General features: G+C 44.2%; 1 protein-coding gene across 1 annotated transcript in view; it reads left to right on the plus strand.

Annotated features, from left to right (window-relative positions):
- The window catches only part of Dock5 (dedicator of cytokinesis 5), a 186785-nt gene that overhangs the window by 103173 nt on the left and 64261 nt on the right, over positions 1-19351 (plus strand). The window contains exons 13-21 of the mRNA XM_046447718.2: positions 3102-3227; positions 5149-5273; positions 6183-6281; positions 8179-8251; positions 9691-9794; positions 10709-10892; positions 16175-16272; positions 16507-16596; positions 17989-18089. Coding sequence (XP_046303674.1) covers positions 3102-3227; positions 5149-5273; positions 6183-6281; positions 8179-8251; positions 9691-9794; positions 10709-10892; positions 16175-16272; positions 16507-16596; positions 17989-18089 — 1000 coding nt within the window. The remainder of the gene's footprint in view (positions 1-3101; positions 3228-5148; positions 5274-6182; positions 6282-8178; positions 8252-9690; positions 9795-10708; positions 10893-16174; positions 16273-16506; positions 16597-17988; positions 18090-19351) is intronic.

Here is a 19351-nt window from a genome sequence, read left to right on the forward strand (position 1 = left end):
TACAGCACCCTGTTCTGGGCTGAGTGGGGACTTTGGCTAGGGTGGGAGAGGCTTTTAGAGCTGGGCCTTGGACTCCTGCCCTTTCACTATCTCTGATACAAAACAGCCTCTGCTGGGGACCACCCACCTCAGGCATTTAATACCGGAGAGCCCGGAGAGCACACCAGTGTGAGTGAGATCACAGCTGAATTTGGAAATCCTGCGAAACACATTTTCATCCCATGAGACTTTTCTTCCACCCTACATTCCCAGTGTTGATGCTCTGTGAGTGCACCAAGAAAAAGAGAATCAGAAATAACTAGGTTTTACCCCTGGATAAGTTTATTCCATACCATCTTCTAAAACTGAAAGGAGAAGTACAAATCAATATGTATTAATGTAACATCATAATATATAGTTTTACATATAACCATCAAATATCTCATGAAGCTTTCTTGGGTACTTTTAGTGCCCCCATGTCTTATTCTGTTGAAAGAACTTTAATAAGTTAGAGAAGTTCTGCTTATGGAAACTCATTTTAAACTCATATAAGGAAAAATACCTAAAGTTTTAAAGTTAAGATTCCAAGATGGTGACCCTAATTGGGTAAAAAAAAAGTGATTGAGTCACTTTTTTTTAATCACCCTATAATTAATTGTCTTCTGAAATAGAAGCAGATATATTTAGTTTCTTATGTATTCACAATATCCTGAGTGGGAAAGATAGGTAAACTATAAATAAAAAATCTGAAAACAAATAGCTAAATGTATGTGGTATTTTGGAGGGCTTAATCTAAGAATTCTTACATTAAATACATTGCTGTGCATATGTGATTTCCTTTTTCTTTGAAAACTAGAAGTACCATTTCCTTTTTTGCTGATGAAGAATAGAACAAGCACTTTTCAAATGTTTTCAGATTCTGCACAAATATGTTTGCAGCTGCATAATATTCCAGTGCTTAAAAAAAAAAAGTTACAGCAAATTTAAAGATCTTAATTGGCTTCATTTTCTCTTCTGGAATTGTGCAATACTTCATTCCATAAGTGTTCTGATGATTTGAACAGGAGAGATTGGCATTACAGACAGAGAAAGGCTTAAGAAAACACAAAAACAAAGAGCAATTGGTCATTTCAAACTTACTTCCTTGTCAAGTGGAGATAGGAAAATAAATGACTTGCTCTCCTCAGGTTACTTCTGGTTACTTTTTGTGTAAAGATTAAAACACTGGGAGCTTCATTATCACGCTGTCTGAAACTGGCCTGTTTGGGAGATTCGATGTTATCTCTATTCCCGATTTCCCGGATGGTCAGAGAGCACATGAGTTTCATTTTGAGGATGTGTACTTTAACATGGGTGATGCCATTTGGTTTTTAGCATGGTGTGTTGGGGCCCTGTGTGGGAGCTCAGCCCAGAAGGATGGCCTCCTGTTGTTTTGATTTAACAAATTTAAGGAAATTAAATCCCCTAGGTAAACACCTAAGTGCTTTCTAATTTACCATAGTAAATTTAAATTCTTCTGCTATGATGATCTTTAGACTGAAGCTTTTCATATATTTAGGACTGCCTCCCCAAGAAAATTCCCCAAAGTAGGATTTAGGGTCCAATGGTGGAGACACACTTAACCAGAGACATAATGTGGCCAGATGGCCAGCCAGAGGTTTCCCCCAGGGGTCCTGCTCTCCTGGCTGGAGGGGGCCCCCTGCCTTGCACTTGGTTGCACTGTCCCAAAAATTGAGACCTAAAAATCGGAACCTACTTGAAAGGTGAAAAGTAGCCTCCCCTTGTTCTGTGGCCTGTTTACTTATTTATTTATTTGCTTTTGAGAGGAGGATCTCTCTAGGTTACCTGTCTCAGCCCCCGAGTAGCTGGAATCACCCACCTGGCCACTGCTCCCAGCTGCCTTGCTCTTTAGTTGGTGCTCAAGGGCGAACCTCTACCCTTCATCCATATTTATGAGTTTTCTGAAGTTTCCCATCTCAATTTTATGAGATCCTTATATAATGAAAGTAATAAGCTTTGTCTTATTTAAGACACACTTTTGCAACTTCTAGTTTGCTAAATATTTATAAACTTCTCATTCTTCTCTCTGAATTGTCTGTTCATTTCCTGTTTACTTGTGTAGAGGACATTTTTTTTTTCCTGCGAAGGGGACTGGACCCAAAGACGCTTAACCACTGAGCCACATCCCCAGCCCTCTTTATTTTTAATTTTGAAGCAGGGTGTCACTAAGTTGCTTAGGCCTTGCTAAATTGTTGAGGCTGGCTTTGAACTTGCAATCCTCCTGCCTCAACCTCCCGAGTCACTGGGATTACAGGTGTGTGCCACCTCGCCCAGCACTTGTGAGGATCTTTACTTTCTTATAATGACAATGAATTCATAATATCTTACAAGTATCTTATCATTTTGTAGTATATTTTTTAGAGTTTTATGCTTATGAAAGCTTTTAGTTTGTATGTGGATAACTCTTTTGCTTTTGTAATTTGTGTCTCTTTTTAGCAGAGTTCATTCTCAAAGATGGCGTAACTACCCATTTACTCTTTTAATTTCTTGACTTTTTTCCTGTTTGCTTCTTTGTCATCTAAGGAACTTGTTTTGTATGAATGTATGATGCCAGAAGTTAAATTGATTCTGCTATAAGTAGCAAGAAATTGATCCCAGCATATTTATAGAATTGGTGTGTGTCTGTCCCTGTGTATCCCCGCCCCCCTTATCTGGAGAGTGAGAGAGGCCTTTTGTCATGCATTAAACTGCCATTTACTACAGTACTTAGTCTGTTTCTAGCAATACATACCGCTGGCTTCATATAGCATTATAGCTTTACAACATATTTTGGTATCAGCTTGGACTGTCTTTATTTCTTTTCTCCCACCCACATAAGGATCTGTTCCTATCACTATCCAGTTCTCAAAGAAATCCTATTGTGATTTTGATGGGAGTGTCATTAAAATTGTAAATTAACTGGGGGAGAATTTGCATCTTTACAATAAGGTCTCTGTTGTCATTATTATGCAACTCTTGTTTTTCTCAACATTTCTGTGTGTGTGTGTGTGTGTGTGTGTGTGTGAGAGAGAGAGAGATAGGTCATCCAGAAAACTGAAAGTTTATCTTTTCTTTTCTTAAAGGACTTTGGGTGTCCTTGAAGCTATTGCCAGGTGATCTTTCGCAGGTTCAGAAGAATTTTTCACACTTGGTGGATAGATCAACAGCAATAGCCAGAAAAATGGGCTTTCCTGAGATAATCCTTCCCGGTAAGCACTGCGCTCGACCATCCATGTCCTCTTCCCTGTGAGAACTTGTTCCAACAGGACATGTGAGGCCACTGCGGTCCACTCGCCTGCAGTGGCCCCAGGATGGTGGCGGTACAGAGCTCCAGCACCCTGGGAAGCTACGCCATAAGCAAGACCAAGGAAACGCTTTTACTGGAACTCAAAGCTCTCTCCCTCTGTTCTGCACAGACCCTGGCAGATGCTTCCCTAGCTAGACTTCAGTCAGGAGTGGACGCAGCCCAGGGCTCCCCTGCAGGAGGCTAACTGGACACGTTGGCATGTTCCCCGGTGCCGGCTCCTGGCTCTGCTCCGTTCCCTTAAGGCCCTACTATGTTCTGGCTCTGCCCTTTTCTGTGGTGACAGGAGCCTAGACATTCGTCCTCAGCATCTACACGGGCACCTTGAGTTCTGGCAGTCCAGGGCTGGTGCTCCTTTGCTGCGTTTTCTGGAGGATGGGGTCTCATCCACGCAGCCGCACGGTTGAAAAGCTGAAATTCCCCTTTGCAACTCACAGAGTTCGTGAGGAAGACCTGCCATTTTTTTCGTGAAAGACCTCTAATCCATTCCTTCGTTCATCTCCGTCACCTCCACCAAGCTGGCCCCGGGGTTTCTGCCCTGGACAGCTGTGTAACTTCCCTGAGCGAGCGGCTCTTCCTGCTGACTCTCCCCCCTCCCCAACCTGTGGCATGGATGACTGTTCCTCTGAGCTCACCTGACTTCCTCTCACTCCTCCTTGCTGATAGCATTGATAGACTTCCATTTATGTGCAGGATAAAGATACAGATTCTTGATTTGTCCTGCCGGCCTGTGCGGGGAAGGGATTTGACTTTTGTCAGTCTCTGAAGCCTCGTCTCACCCCATACCTCTCCCACCTCTGCCCTTTCCACCAACTCCTCTCTCAGCCCATGATATCGGCTTGAAGGAAAGATTCCCCACAGCGTCCAGACAAGGTCATTGTCCACATTTTTAACAGAACCATGCATTATTTTACCTTTGGGAGACCTGAGATGCATCATTGGGTAATTTCACTTTGTGCGGACATCATAAAGTGCATCTACACCACCTAAAAGACTGTGACATCACTAGACAACGTGATCTCGTGGGACCACTGTTCTACTTGTGCTTCACTGTTAGTGGAAATGATGTTCGGCTCCTGGCCGTGTTTGACATATGACCAATGGAGTTGCCGTGTCAATTAAGGCTCTTGGCACACACTGTCAGGTTCTCTGTTGGCAGAGTATGTCCATTAAGATGTCAGATTGGAATGTTCTAGCCGCCCCCTTTTCTTCCTTCTTCTCAGCCACTATGGGCAGTATCATCTTTTTAACCCCAAAAGGGAAAACTGATAAAAATGACACCTGTTCCAAATATGCAGCCCAATTTTTCTTGTCCTGCTATCAGGTTTAGTTTTTTTTTTTTTTTTTTTTTTTTTTTTTTACATTGGGGGCAGTTTGATGTCATGCAAATTTTGGGGTCATATTTTTAAAATCCTGAGTCCTCTCATCCAGGAATTTGAAATGCCTTTCATGTATTCCAGGTGTCTGTGGGAGCCACACCTGTATTAATTAATTAATTTTAAATTTGTCATTATTTATGTTAAAATATCACACTCTCCAAATAACGATATGAAAAAAACATCTTGTCACTGTATCCCAACAAAATATACATGTGCTCGTTGTTAGTCAACAATTATCACCAAGTGGAGTGAGGAATCCCTACTGGAAAGACATGTTGGTATAGAGAGTAATAAGCTGAGAAACACATGTGGAAGTTTGCTGAGAGCACCGTTTGTTGTAATCCGAGCATTTCACGTTTTCTTTCTCTTTTATATCTTATTCCATCCCCCGAACCTTTGAAATGACTTCTCTCAGCAACACTCACAGGGTGGGTTGTCCCGTTGCAGGAGATGTTCGGAATGACATCTATGTCACCCTGATTCACGGGGAGTTTGACAAAGGGAAAAAGAAGACGCCCAAGAACGTGGAGGTGACCATGTCTGTGTTTGATGAAGAGGGCAACCTGTTGGAGGTAGGTGTCACGGAGTCCTGCCGCTTCACACCCCTCTGTACAGTGGCGGTGGACTTGCCCGCCTCATTGTAGTTATTCTCCACATCAGGGTGGGTTGCATTTTTCCTAAGGGAAAGAAATAAAATCCGATTATCATTGACCAGTTTTACTAGTGAACCTGCTTAGACTCTTAATTTGATTTTTCTCCTATGCAAAGAAATAGCTCCAGCCACTGAGGGTTTTAGGAAGGAAACAGATGTCCAAATGGTTCACCAAGCCAAGTCACTCTGTGTCCGAGGGACAGGCAGAATGCGTTGGGCCATGGGGTGGGAGGGTTTTGTTTTTTTTTTTCCTATTATTGATTGAGCCCTTGTGCCGCGTGAGTTCATTCCAAGTACACACCTTCCCTCGTTGGTCATCTCATAGCTTTGCTGACCAGAGTGGAAGTGCCCACTGAGGCAGGTTCTCCAGAACAAGGTGGTTCATTACTAGGAAGAGACACAGCCATGGATTTGAGCGATCATGCTGAACCATTACCCCAAGTCCCTAAAGCAGAATGCAGACCCCAGAGAGAGACCATTCTCAGACGGCAGAGTGTTCACACATGAGACCTGCATCCTAGTCCCTGTCACCAGGCCTCTGTTCCCCGAGAGAGGAGAGAAAGAGGAGAATGTGTGCCTCAGGATGGAAGAGAGAACAGAAATCTCAGGACGGAGGACACAGTGTTTGGTCCTTAGCTACTTCCAGGTTTATATGCTTAGATCTTCAATGGAGTAGTAGAAATTCAGTCTGGCTCTGTTTATCATCCCCCAGATGAGCTTACAGATGCCAGTTAAGGGCATATGCTAGGCATGGGGGCTCTGCCTCGTGTGTGGAAAGCTCTTTCCTAGACCGTAGTATCCTCTCCTAATTTTTCCTTTCCATCCAAAGAAAGCCATTCATCCGGGTGCTGGCTATGAAGGCATTTCAGAATACAAATCAGTGGTCTATTACCAGGTCAAGCAGCCCTGTTGGTATGAGACTGTCAAGGTGAGCATCTGCCATTTGCAAGACTTTTTATCTGTTAAACCTCCCTTAGATTCCTGTCTGCTCTTTAACCTCCGAATCATTTCTGACCTTTCCTGAAGTCTTAGATAAGTTGCCTGTGGTGTTCAATAAGAAATGAATTGCTAGTCCTAATTCTGATTCAGAGCCTCTATCTTTAATAAAAATTCGGCCCCCTTAAATAACAGTCTCATTCATAAATGTAGAGAAATTTGAATAGAGAAACTCGTGGTTGGCACGATGCAATCAGCTTGCCAAGATGGTCCAAAACTAAGCGGAAATTTTCACACTCTGCAAGCGATTTCCTAACATGTTTTTCTTCTTGGCTCCTACCCAAGCTTGCCGGGCCTCTTTTCAGTTTAAATATGGGTCTTACAAATTCCAACATGGTTTTCAAATCAGGCATCTCCTTTGGGTCCCACAGAGGCTTCGGCAACTAAGCAAGCAGACTTTGAAAAGCCCTCTTCCTGATGAGGAGACTGAGACTCCAAGAAATTAAGTGACACCCAGGATCCTAGAGCTCCTTCTGTCCGAGCTAGCCCTGGAGCTGCCTCTTCTTAACTTGAGACGTTGTGGGTGCTTTCTGATTGTCGGGGCCATATGAGCTCTTCATGGAAAACTAAAAAGAAAGTGCACAAAACCCAGAGAGATTGCACTCATTTCTCAAGAGAGAAGCAACTAGTGCCACCTCTTATCTATCTAGTTCGTGGTGTTGGAATGACATTGCTCCTAAAAGTTTAATGTTGTGCTTTTTTTTTTTTTTTTGTACCAGGAATTGAACCCAGGAGCACTTAACCACTGAGCCACACCCCAGCCCCTTTTTTTGTATTTTATTTAGAGACAGGGTCTTGTTGTGTTGCTTAGGGCTTTGCTAAGTTGCTGAGGCTGGCTTTGAACTTGTGATCCCCCTGACTCAGCCTCCCAAGCTGCTGGGATTACTGGTGTGTGTCACCATGCCCGGCTAGGTTGTGCTTTTTAAAGGTAGTTATCTCAGGTATTCTGAGTTCTCCAGAGACAATTTTTGGATGTTTATATAATGCTCCATCATATGGTCATGCCAGAATATATTGAACCATTCACCACATATTCCTGCCCTTTCCACATGGCTTTTCTCCTGCCTCCTCTGTGTATAAAGAGCAGAAACCTTCCTTGCCCCCATGCTTTATCTTTTCCTTCTGTTATGGCCCCTGATTATTATCATCTCATGGACTCCTTGCAGTCAGAAAGGTCCTGTCTAGACCTCAAAATACCACTTGGGAGTATTTGATGTTTCATATTGGAGTAAATGCGAAAAATCCCGCATAGCTCCGTGCTCTTAATCTATGATCAACAGCAAGATGAACTTCTCCTGAGATTCTCTTGGTTTGAAAATAGTTCGATCTCCTGTGAGTAAAACCTTATAGCAAGTCTCACTCTAACCATGCCTGCTGTGGTAAGATCCTAAAATCGAGAGTCTCGTTCTCGTTATATCTCAAAATAGCTGGGAGTGAGGATATAGAATGTACTCATATGAAGAAAGGATGCAAGTTGAAGATGGTGGCTGTGCTAGGTACCCTGATTTGATCATTCCACGAGGCTTGTGTGAATCAAAACATCATGCTGTACCCCACAAATATGCTCATTATGTCAAATAAAAATAAGTTCATTAAAATGGAGCCTCCTTCTGGGCTGGGTTTGTGGCTCAGAGGGAGACAGCTCACCTACCGTGTGTGAGGCACTGGGTTTGATCCTCAGCACCACATAAAAATAAAATAAAGATCTTGTGTCCACCTATAACTAAAAAAATAAATATTTTTTGAAAATGGAGTCTCCTTCTATAAAATGAGCCTCGGAGGCCAAGAGCTAGGTGTCTGTAAACTGTAAACTCTTTGCCGTTTTGCAGGTGTTCATCGCCATAGAGGAGGTGACGCGCTGTCACATAAGATTCACCTTCCGACACAGGTCATCTCAGGAATGTAAGTATTAGGAGGGCTGAGACATATTTCCATTTAAAAAAGGAAAAAAATGGACTCTTCCTTCACAGTGCTTTTGTGGATCAGGGGAACAAGCTACTTAGAAACTAGATCTTGGGCAACTTTATTTCAGAATTCATTGGTGCAAAGGAAGTCAGACCAAGGAATTGTGCCGGGCTTCCAAAAATCTTTATTATCACCATCTCTCAGAATCCCTCCCGTGCATGTGTCATGGAAGATGCTAAGAGATGCCACATGGCAAAAGGGTTCCACTGTGAGGCAGGTGTCGGAGATGCTGCGTGTTATGTTTCCCTCTGAGACGTTCTCAGTGGGGAATCTCCAAGCTCACCACCAACGAGGTCTCTGTGTAGCAGGCATATGCGAAGCCCTGTTTGCACACTGCCTTGCTTAGTGCCCACGGTCATCTGATGACACTTCCTGCTTTTATGCACATTAATACCACAGGGCATAAGGTGCAGCAAGGCCAGGTCCTGGCTAGGATGGGATAGAGCCGCGCTAGGGCCAAGGCAGCCACTCCAGACGCACAGAGCCAGATCCCGAACGTGAGAACTACTTTATTCCAGGTTGTGGAGGAGCCCTGAGAGGTGGCCTCTGGTGGGGGTTGGGGGTTTTATTTTGGGGTGTGCTCATCATAGCTTTATCCATGACACCCAGCATTGGAATGGCCCGAAAACCATCAGCAGGAGAGCCGGTAGAGGGGTGGTATAGTCATGCAGTGTGTCACTGCTCAGCCACCCCTGTCCCTGCAGACCCTAGAGCCGTGCCTCAGATGAGAGCAGGCCACAAGGTCCCAGCCACAGAGGTCAGGGCGGGTTAGCAGCGAGCCCAGAGGCTGGCCCAGTGCCCGGCCTCCTCACGATGCCCCAGGACACACCTAGGCTGTGTGTTGGGGAGGGTGGACAGGCAGAGGCCTCAGGCAGCAGCATCCACCCTCACAGCCTCGGTTTCAGAACAGCAGAAGTGGAGATGCTCGAGAAGGGTCTGAAGCAGGACAGGCAGGGGCTGGGTTGGATTGGATTAGGGGAACCTCCCTCTGGCTGGATATGGAGACAGTGTTGGGCAGAGGAGGACTAGAGAGACAGACCCGTTAGGAAGAGAGGACACAGGTTCCACAGCCATTTAGGATGTGACCTTGATGTGCTGACGTGGGGTGGATCGGTGGCCACTTCCACCTTCTGATTTGGGTGACTCGTTGGATGCTGATCTCGTTTATTAGGGAATGTAGGGAGAGCCCGTACTTGGGGGTGCCAGGTGACTTCAGCTTGGAGGTCTGGGAGACACACAGGGCTACCTGCTTGCTGACTGGGTTGACTACAGTGTGGCTGAGCAGCACACCCCGAGCAAGCGTGAAATTAACCAGCCCAGTTCTCAGCTGCTGGTGTCTTTCCCCACTGCTCAGACACATATTTCTGTCTTTCCAGCCAGAGATAAATCAGAGCGCGCTTTTGGGGTATCCTTTGTGAAACTGATGAACCCAGACGGCACCACCCTGCAGGACGGGAGGCACGACCTGGTGGTATACAAGGTGCTGACAGAATAAGCTCCAGACGGCTGGATTGAAACTGGCCTTTTAGACCCCTTTCATATTGATGTGTGCAAACATCAGCAGCCTCTCCAGAGCCATGTATGTTTGCCATTTAAAAAGTCTAGAAAGACAGAGGAGGACCTGGTGGTCCCACGTTGTGGCTTCTCAAGCCTTTCTGGAGACAGTGAGTTACACTGCTGTTGAGTCCTGGAAGAGTGTCTTACCCTCAGGCAGAGATCATGCCATGGCTCAAGGAGCCAAGGGGCCGGTTCCCCTCCTCCTCGACATCATCCTGCACTGCACACAGACAGTGTGCTGTTGGCCCTGGTGTGAGCACCGTGGGATGTGGTTTCTATGTCACCATAAACAATTCCCTGCTGTCAAGGTCTTGCTTCCTTCCCCGAGAGCTTTGCTCCCATTCTTCCCCTCTAATGCTGGTGAGCTCTCACATCTACTGATCCCAGGGTTTGGAGTAGACACTGGAAGATCTCACGTATCCAACAACTTTTGGGGGTTTGTACCATTGAAAACTCTTTTGAGTTGTATCTGATGAATATTTGTAAATAGCTTAGAAGGCATAGCAAGCTCTCCATCAATCCAGTAAAATGTGACCACTTATAGGTTCAAGAAAGTGGAGTGCAACCTTATTCTGCAATATATGTATTTACTTCTGGCAGAGACTAGGATATTCTGGTTTCTAGTTCACAACTTCCTCCATTTTCATTCTGTGATGAAATTATTTCTGGGCTCATTCCCTGTGGAAAGATTCGACAGTGTCAGGGTGGAGGGGATCGGGAGTATGATTTGGTAAAGCCTGCATCTCACACTGGAAGTACACTGTGCTCCTGAACAACTTTTCTATTGCCTGTGAGAGACATTGCGTGTTTGGTGTTTCTAACCTGCTCTCTTTTCAGGGGGACAACAAGAAAATGGAAGATGCTAAGTTCTACCTGACCCTGCCTGGGACCAAGGTAGAGATGGAGGAGAAAGAGCTCCAAGCATCCAAAAACCTGGTGGCCTTTACCGCAGGCAAGGAGAGCACAAAGGACAGTTTCCAGATCGCCACCCTGATTTGCTCCACAAAACTCACCCAGAATGGTAGGTGTGGTGACCACGTGGACACCGCTAAGCTCACCGCCCAGTCCTCCTGGGCCTCCTGGCTAGACTCCAGGTGCTGTACCACATGGGGCCAGGTCTTCCAGGGTGGGATCTGGACAATTGGATTCTGCTCTCTGCTCTTCCAGTGCTGTTCTTGGGGGGCACTGATCAGATTGCAGAACTTTCTGAGGTTTCGTGGTCCATCTTTAAAATAGAATGGAAGGCATTTCAGTTGTTTTTTTCTTAATGTTGTAAAACCTATAAGTATGTTCACAGACGCTGTAAATCTGCAAGTCTTGTGTTTCCTGCCTTCCAGGCAGTGACTCTAATAATGTGTTGTTGGTAGTGTGTGCCCAGGAGGTGTTGGATGAGGGAGGATGCTGGCAAGAGCTTCATCAGTCTCCTGCCCAGGCAGCAATGGCAGAGAGCAGCGTTTCCTGTTAGAGTTCCTCTTTTTCTCATGTATTCACCCCTTTCCTGTTTTTTCCAAGAAGTCAGGAATTTTCTGCAAAATCACCTGATTGGTCTAAATGGGGCTTCATTTGGTCTCTCCTTCCAATCTCTGATATCGGTTCCGGCTCTTGTATATAATGTGGCTTTTGGTAGCCAATGACTGCTTCTTACTCACTTCACCTATGTCACACCCATGGCGTCCCACTGAACATAGTGAGTCAAGGACTGGCTGCCCAGGGGCCCTGCTTTAGAAATTCTATATCCCCTGTGCTGTGGAGAGGATTTGAGCAAAGGACCTGGCAGGAACTCTGCCTTACAGAAGTGCAAAGATAGACCAAACAGTTTAGATAATCCGGTACAAAGATCCGATCTTGGCTGGTCTTTCGGAGGGTGGATATTGGGTTTGTTTTGATGAATCATGGCCGGCTGGAGGATAGGGATGGTATTTCAGCTTGGGCAAGTGGCTTCACAGAGTGAAGTTCAGGTCTCCATATGGGAAAGTAAAAACTCACTCATCAAAAATTAAGCCAGAAAACATCCTGAGCTTTATAGAAGACATGGCAGAATTATACCAGCCACATAACCCTCGTTATAGAAATGATTAAAATAACAGCTGGTAGGGGTTCAAAGGCGCAGCATTTTTCTTAAAATATTTATTTTTTGGTTGTAGTTGGACACAGTGCCTTTATTTTATTTATTTATTTTTATGTGATGCTGAGGATTGAACCCAGGGCCTTGCACATGCAAGCGCACTACCACTGAGCCACAACCCCAGCCCCAAAAGGTGCAGTATTTACAGAAGATAAATTTGACTCCTTGCAAATGAACCTCTGTAACAATGAGAGCTGTGCACAAGAGTGACTTACGTCTGAGGATGGTTCCCCCTATTCATAACAGGGAAATCATGCAAACAACACAAGTGTCCAATAGTTGGAATCAGTTTGAATATTATAATGTAATTGATGAAATTTACACAGCTGCTAAATTTGGATTTCAAAACATAGTTGAGGTTGTGGCAGACTTTTTAACACTATGTCCATGATCCCAGTTTTGTTTAACTGTGTGAGGACACTTTACAGCCAGATCTCCTGGTTCACATCCCTGCTCTGCCACTTACTGACTAGCTGTTATGTCTGGGGCAAGTGACCTGACCTCTCTGTGACCTGATTTCCCCATGTTTAATAGCGAGAGTGTTGACAGCACAGATTGAGTATCCCTTACCCGAAGTACTTGGAGCCAGAAGTATTTTAAATTTCAGATTGTTTCTGGATTTTGGAACATTTGCATGTACATTATCGGGAATCCTGGGGATAGGACTCCAGTCTAAACAGAAATTCACTTGCTTCATCATTCCTTTGTCAGCCGTCATTTTTGCTGTTGTGGTTACATGGACACAGGAGAAGACGAAAAGAAAAGAACTCCAAAAGTTTGGAGAATTCTTCATTTTTAACTTCTTTCTGGTATTTTCCAAATATTTAACTTCAGAATGTCAGAATATCGTTGTTTTTTTTTTAAGCATGGTAATAAACTGTATAAATCACTAATGCACTTAACTATCAAGGAATGTTCAAGAGGGAAGAGGGTCAGGGCCAGTGTTTGTTGAGTTTCTAGTGGGTTGGATCAGCCTTTCCAGACTAGACCTCAGAAGGCAAAACTAAAACAAACAAAAACTCCTACAAAAAAAACAGAAAGGAGTGTGTAAAATTAACTTGTAATAAAATACAAAAGAGGGCTGGGGATGTGGCTCAAGCGGTAGCACGCTCGCCTGGCATGCGTGCGGCCCGGGTTCGATCCTCAGCACCACATACAAAGATGTTGTGTCTGCTGAGAACTAAAATAAATAAATAAATAAATATTTAAAAAATAAAAAAAATAAAATACAAAAGAATGAACATGTTGTTACAATGCTGTTGTCCCCAAGCCAGAAGCAAGGAAAGCTTATTGACAGGTAGCGTGCCTCAGCTTCAGTGCTGGGTTTGCTGGTATCTGCTTCACCCCGTTTTCTAATTTGAAACCTGGGCTGCCTGGATATGGTAGCCATTAGCCACATGTCCCTTGCAAAATTTAAGTTAATTAAAATGAAAGAATGGAGAATGAGGAGATCAGTGGATACAAAATTTCACTCAGGAGGAACAAGCTCAGGGGCTGTATTTTAGCTCATGGTGATGCTAGACAATGATGTCTGCTTCGGAATTGCTGGGAGTGGAGTTTCAGTGTTTCTATCACAAAAACAGTGTGAAGTCTCTGTGTGTCAATGAGCTTGACTTAGCCATTCCACCGTCAATACACGTATCCTAACATCAGGTTGAGCACCACAAATAGATAGAATTTTTATCAATTTAAAAAATTTCTAATTTAAATAACAATCAGTTAAATTAAATTATGATTCAATCCCTTAGTTGCATTGGTCACATCTCCAGTGCAGCTGGTGACTTTCAGAGGGGACAGCACAGATCAACGTTTCCAGCATTGCGGAATGCTCCCTTGGACCACCCAGTTTGATGAACTTTTTCATCTCCAAAAATACTCACTTCCGCAGGGGAAGAGAAACATCTCCCCTTGGGTCTAAAAAGGGAAGCTTCATCCTAGAGGGAGAAGGGACCAAGTGAGAAAGATGTCCCCTTATTGTGAGCATCAGAGAAGTCAGGGCAGGTGACTGACAGTTACGGATTGCTCCTGCGTTTGCTTTCTCCTGATTTGATGGAAATGATAAAGAACCAATGTGATTTATGCAGAGGAAGCAAGGGCTGAAAACACGCACAGGCCGTCCACCGTGAGGGAGCTCAGTGAGCAACGTGGACAGCCATTCTCCTCTCGCACAGAGAGCACGGGCTTTTCTCCTTAGCTGAGGATGCCTCTTCGTGCAAGAGGTTCAAAGCTGCTGGCACTGATCACAGACAGATCTTGTCCACTCTTACTGATTGATTGATGTGATTCTCTAGAGCAGACAGGTGGGTATGGGCACGCTTGGTGCTTTGTCCAGATGGAGGTGTGGGTAGACAGTGTCACCGAAAGGGGAGGAGGACCTCTGGCCTTTGCAGTGTGAGGCCCCCCGGGTGACTCTCATGTATCCTGTCCTGCACACCCTGGGACATGCGAGCATTGGTATTGCTATAATCATCCCCAGTTTGGGGCTGAGGATGTGGCTCAAGTGGTAGAGTGCTTGCCTGGCATGCAGGAGGCACTGGGTTTGATCCTTAGCACCATATAAAAATAAAATAAAGATGTGTGTCCACCTAAAACTAAAAAAATAAATATTTTTAAAAAAATTTTAAAAATCACCCCCAGTTTATTGATCAGAAAATCAAAACTTAAAAAAAATTTTATGCATATATGGAGTATAACTTCCCGTTCTTGTGGTGGTACAGGAGGAGGAGTTTCACTGGTGGTGCGTTCATACACAAACATAGGAAGGCATGTCCAATCCATTGTACTGTCTTTTCTATTCCCATCTCCCGCCCTTCCCCTCATTCTCCTTTTGCTAATCCAGTGAACCTCTATTCTCCCCACCGCACCCCCACCTTATTGTGTGTTAGCATCACATACAGAGACAACATTTGACCTTTGGTTTTTTTTTTTTTTAGGACTGGCTTATTTCAGTTAGTATCATAGTCTCCAGTTTTATTCATTTATTTGCAAATGCCATTGGTTCATTTATCTTGATGACTGAGTAATATTCCATTGTGTATGTATACCACAGTTCTTTATCCATTCATCTGTTGATGGGCGCCTAGGATGGTTCCATAGCTTAGCTATTGTGAATTGAGTTGCTATAAATATTGGTGTGGCCCTGTCACTATCGTATGATGATAGAAAAATCAAATTTTGAAATGGGAAAATATTTTGCCTGAGTTTATAGGTGATGGGCTTAGACCTTTAAAACAGATTTTTATAGCTCCAAAGTTTATGGTTTCTCTTTGTATTTTTTTTTTTCTTTTTAAAATTATGAGGTCTCGGGCTGGGGCTGGAGCTCAGCGGGTTTGATTCTCATTACCACATAAAATAAATAAAGGACTATCAACAATTAAAAAAAATAAAAATAAAATCATGTGGCCTCTAATTCTTTCCCAAAACTTATTACTACCCTGAATTTGGGGACTGTCATACCCTTGCTTTTCTTTATATAATTTATTAAGTTTATATCATGAAAATTCATCTGGTTTAGTTTTACACATTTTTTTCAGTTCATGTAAATCTAATTGCTCTTACAACTCTGCTTGTCTGTTTATTTCTCTGAAGAATTCTGGGGAAGGAAGGATGGCAGGGTAGCAAGAATGTGGATTTTGGAATCATATAAACCTGATATTAAAATGCCATTTCTTCCACCCCTTAGCATTGTGTGGACTGAGGCAAGTAATTCAATGTCATAAAGCCTCAGTTTTCTCATCTAAAAAATGGAAAAAGTGAAATCTCTACAGTGCAGTTGTGATGTTAAAGTGAATTAGTGCATATATATAAATCCCTCCCTCTGAATCCACCCAGACAAGGGTAGTAATAAGGGGAAATTAGACAAGACAGCAAATTACAGGTGGGAGGTGCCTTTTAAGTTTACTTTTTATGACTGTGATGTTGTTATTTGAGGAGTGTGAGTTCCAGTCAGATGTCCTCTCGTGGTTTTTTATATTAGCAGTTGTTTCTTTCCCATGGAAAGATGAAAGGATCACAAGATTTCCTCTGACTTAAAAGACAGAACTGAACGAACATATCAGGCGTTTCTTGAATCAGCCATGATTAAGAGCAGCTATCTTTTCTAGAGCTTTCTGTAGCTGTGTCCTGAAATGGCCTGGGTTGCTCCTTCTGATGCTGATGTTTGTGATCACTCTTCCCAGTTGACCTTTTAGGCCTGCTGAACTGGCGTTCCAACTCCCAGAACATAAAGCACAACCTAAAGAAGTTGATGGAGGTGGATGGAGGAGAGATTGTTAAGGTAGGTTTCTGTCTTCAGCTGGAAACACACCTATTGTGTCATTAGTTCCGCATTTTAAATCCAGCCAGTCATTGTAGGTGTAGGACTTGTTTTCTGCATTGCTAAGCAACTGTGCCAATTTTAAAGAAAAGGTGATTTTTAACCCCATTCCACTGAAACCTAATAGACCCCAAATTTCTGCAGTGTGGAGCTGAATGAAAGCACCCAGATAACCTCTGTTTCTCTCGTCTTCAGTTTTTGCAAGATACACTGGATGCACTTTTTAACATAATGATGGAAATGTCAGACAATGAAACATACGACTTCCTGGTGTTCGATGCCCTGGTAAGCAGTTCAGCGTACCCACTAGTACTTATTCCTGGAATGGGGTAGTATTTCCCTATTAGAAGTAATTGCTATGAACATCCTCCTGCATAAACATGTTTATACATCTCTCTGATTATTTCTTTAGGCTGAATTTCCAGAAGTAAAATTAGAAACAAGTAGCTTACATTCCAGTCTTTTATTTCTTTGTTTTCTGTTAGATCTCACTTTTTGACCTGCCTTCGCTTTTTCATCAGGAAAAACGAAGGATTTAATTCAGTTAGAAATCAGGAAACATTTTAACTCACTTTGCTGTCGTCTGACAGTCTAAAACCAGGGGATGCCCTTAACAAGGAAGGCCATCACTGTGTGGCTGTGCACCCTGTATGTTCATGCCCGGGAGGCTGGATTCACAGGTCAGAGTCACTTCTCGGTGTCATTAGATACAGCACACAGCCCAGCAGACACCTGACTTTGTCATACAGAGTACTTAAATGTACAGCCTGTCCTAAGAACTGAAATCAGAACACGGACAGGAGATAACCAGAATCTGGGAAGGTCAGGGTGTCAGTGGAGGAGAAAAGGCAGACATGTCCAAACCAAGCTTCGTTTCCTTATTGCTGGGGGAAAAGTTCAGGTGGGGTTTTACCTGATGCTGCCACTGAGGAGGAAGGTCAGTTGCAGCTGTGGGTCATTTGACAGCTTGGAAAAATTAATCAGTTTAACAAATGGTCGGTGCATCAAAGCTAAGGATGTAAGATGAAGAGAGGAGACGCAGTATCGCCAAGGTGAAGCTGGGTAGGGCTTCCATGGAACAAGCTCTGGAGATAAGCCCTGTGGGGTGGGCAGCTGGCTGTGGCATGGATGGAAGTCCCAAGTGCCTTTACTTTGAACACTTTTGTCCTGTGTGGGGGCAGTGTGGTTGGTTGTCGCTGTGCACCTTATAGTCATCTACATAACATACCATGGGGAAGTGGGGAGGCAGACCTCGGGTGGAGTTCAGATGATCGGGGACACTCACGCTGTACTCAGAAAGATGTTGGGGTATTTCATCAGCTGCGAACTTGGCTGAGTTTATAATTCCCACGGGAAACCCCTTTCTGCATCCTCCTTCCTCGTCCCCTGACTGGTGTTACCTGTGTAAAGACTGCCCTCCCTTTGAGACAGCCCCTCCTGGGAACAGGGATGCCAGCTGGTTCTGGTGCAGGCATAGCACTTAGCACTGTGCCCATGTGTGATGGCCTCTCCGTGTTAAATAAATATTAACCTCCCAGACTTGGCCTCAGCTCCGGGATTGGACAGCAGGAATGCTGCGGAAATGAGAAAGCAAAAGCACCAGGTGTTTCGACCCAGCTTGTTGGTGGAAAGCCTGGGCTGTGCAGGGCTGCTAATGACCTTGTTCACCTTCGGCAGGTGTTTATTATTTCGCTGATAGGAGACATCAAGTTCCAGCATTTCAACACTGTACTTGAGACCTACATATACAAGCACTTCAGTGCCACTTTGGCATACGTGTGAGTACGGCTGGAAAGAACTGCGTGGTGTTGGGCTATCGGGTTTGTTCTCCAAAGGCTGGATTTTGGTGAAGCGAGAGGAACCTGCCTTTAGTAAATGTGTCTGTGAATGCAGAACTTGTCTCCAGGCCTCCTGGTGGAGAGCGGGGGCTGTTTAAGCATCACCCCTGGAAAAGGTGTCAGGCCCAAGCTTCCTTCTGGTTAAGGAAGAATGTCCATGGAGGAGTTGAAGGACAGGTGACCAGACTGAGCCCCCGAGGAGCTGATGTTGGCAAGATCCACAGGGGCACGAAGGGGTCCAGACAGGGATTTAAGCAGGACCAAGTCTGATAGAAGAGGAGATCCTGCCCTCAACCCTGTACCACAAGTGCTCGTTCTGTGGGATTGAGTACTCACAGAATTAAGATTTGACTTTTCTTTCTTTTGCATGGGGTGGTTTCTACCTGTTCTGCACTGTAGCCTTCTTTCTGTTGGGGTTGACAAAGGGAGCAGCTGACATTCACTCTGTGCTTCTCCCTGGAGTACTCAGCTCATGATGGCCTTGTATGTGGCCTGTCACCTGCCGCTTCCTTGAGTTCTAGTTATTGTGCAAAGCAATGCGATGAATAGCAACAGGGATGTAGCCAGATTGGTGAACAATATTTTGGACAGTGGCTCATGCCAGATCATGTCAGTTGCTACTGACTGATGTATCAGGTCAGATCTTCGAATCTGGTGTTTTCTAAGCCAAGCAAGCATGAAGGCAGAGAAACACAGGTTGAATGAAGGCATTGTCACGTAACATAGTTACCAGTTAATGTGATGGTTATAAACCCCCCAGATTGGGGAGGTGTAGACACACTACAGTAGTGTTCTTTCACTCAGTGGTTTTGCCTTCCAAGTCCTTGTTATGAGTGAGGACTGGTATCAGTAGATCCTCATCACACTGAGCCACATAAGACCTTCCAGGTAGTAGTAATCTGGGCTTATTTGCAATACTTGATTGATTCTGTGTGCTTCCTTTGGATTTTGTGCTAGTTCTAGGAAATGTCAGATATTCCCAGAAGGAAGGCCCAAAATATCAGCCTCCTAAAAAGCCTGAGTTAGCACAGGATCAAGACTTTTCATAGTCCAAAGACTCCAGAAGAATATGAAGAGCAATTTAAAATCCCAGATGAGTTTTGTGATGGATGAAGAGTCAGATTGAACTCCACTCCCCACGCACAGAAGTTTCCATCTGGCACCGAATTTATGGCTCTCCAAGGATTGGGACAGAGATTAAA

The sequence above is a fragment of the Marmota monax genome, unplaced genomic scaffold, assembly GCF_021218885.2.
Source record: "Marmota monax isolate L192 unplaced genomic scaffold, Marmota_monax_Labrador192_F-V1.1 WCK01_AAM20220418_F8-fsc00040, whole genome shotgun sequence".
Classification (NCBI taxonomy): Eukaryota; Metazoa; Chordata; class Mammalia; order Rodentia; family Sciuridae; genus Marmota; species Marmota monax.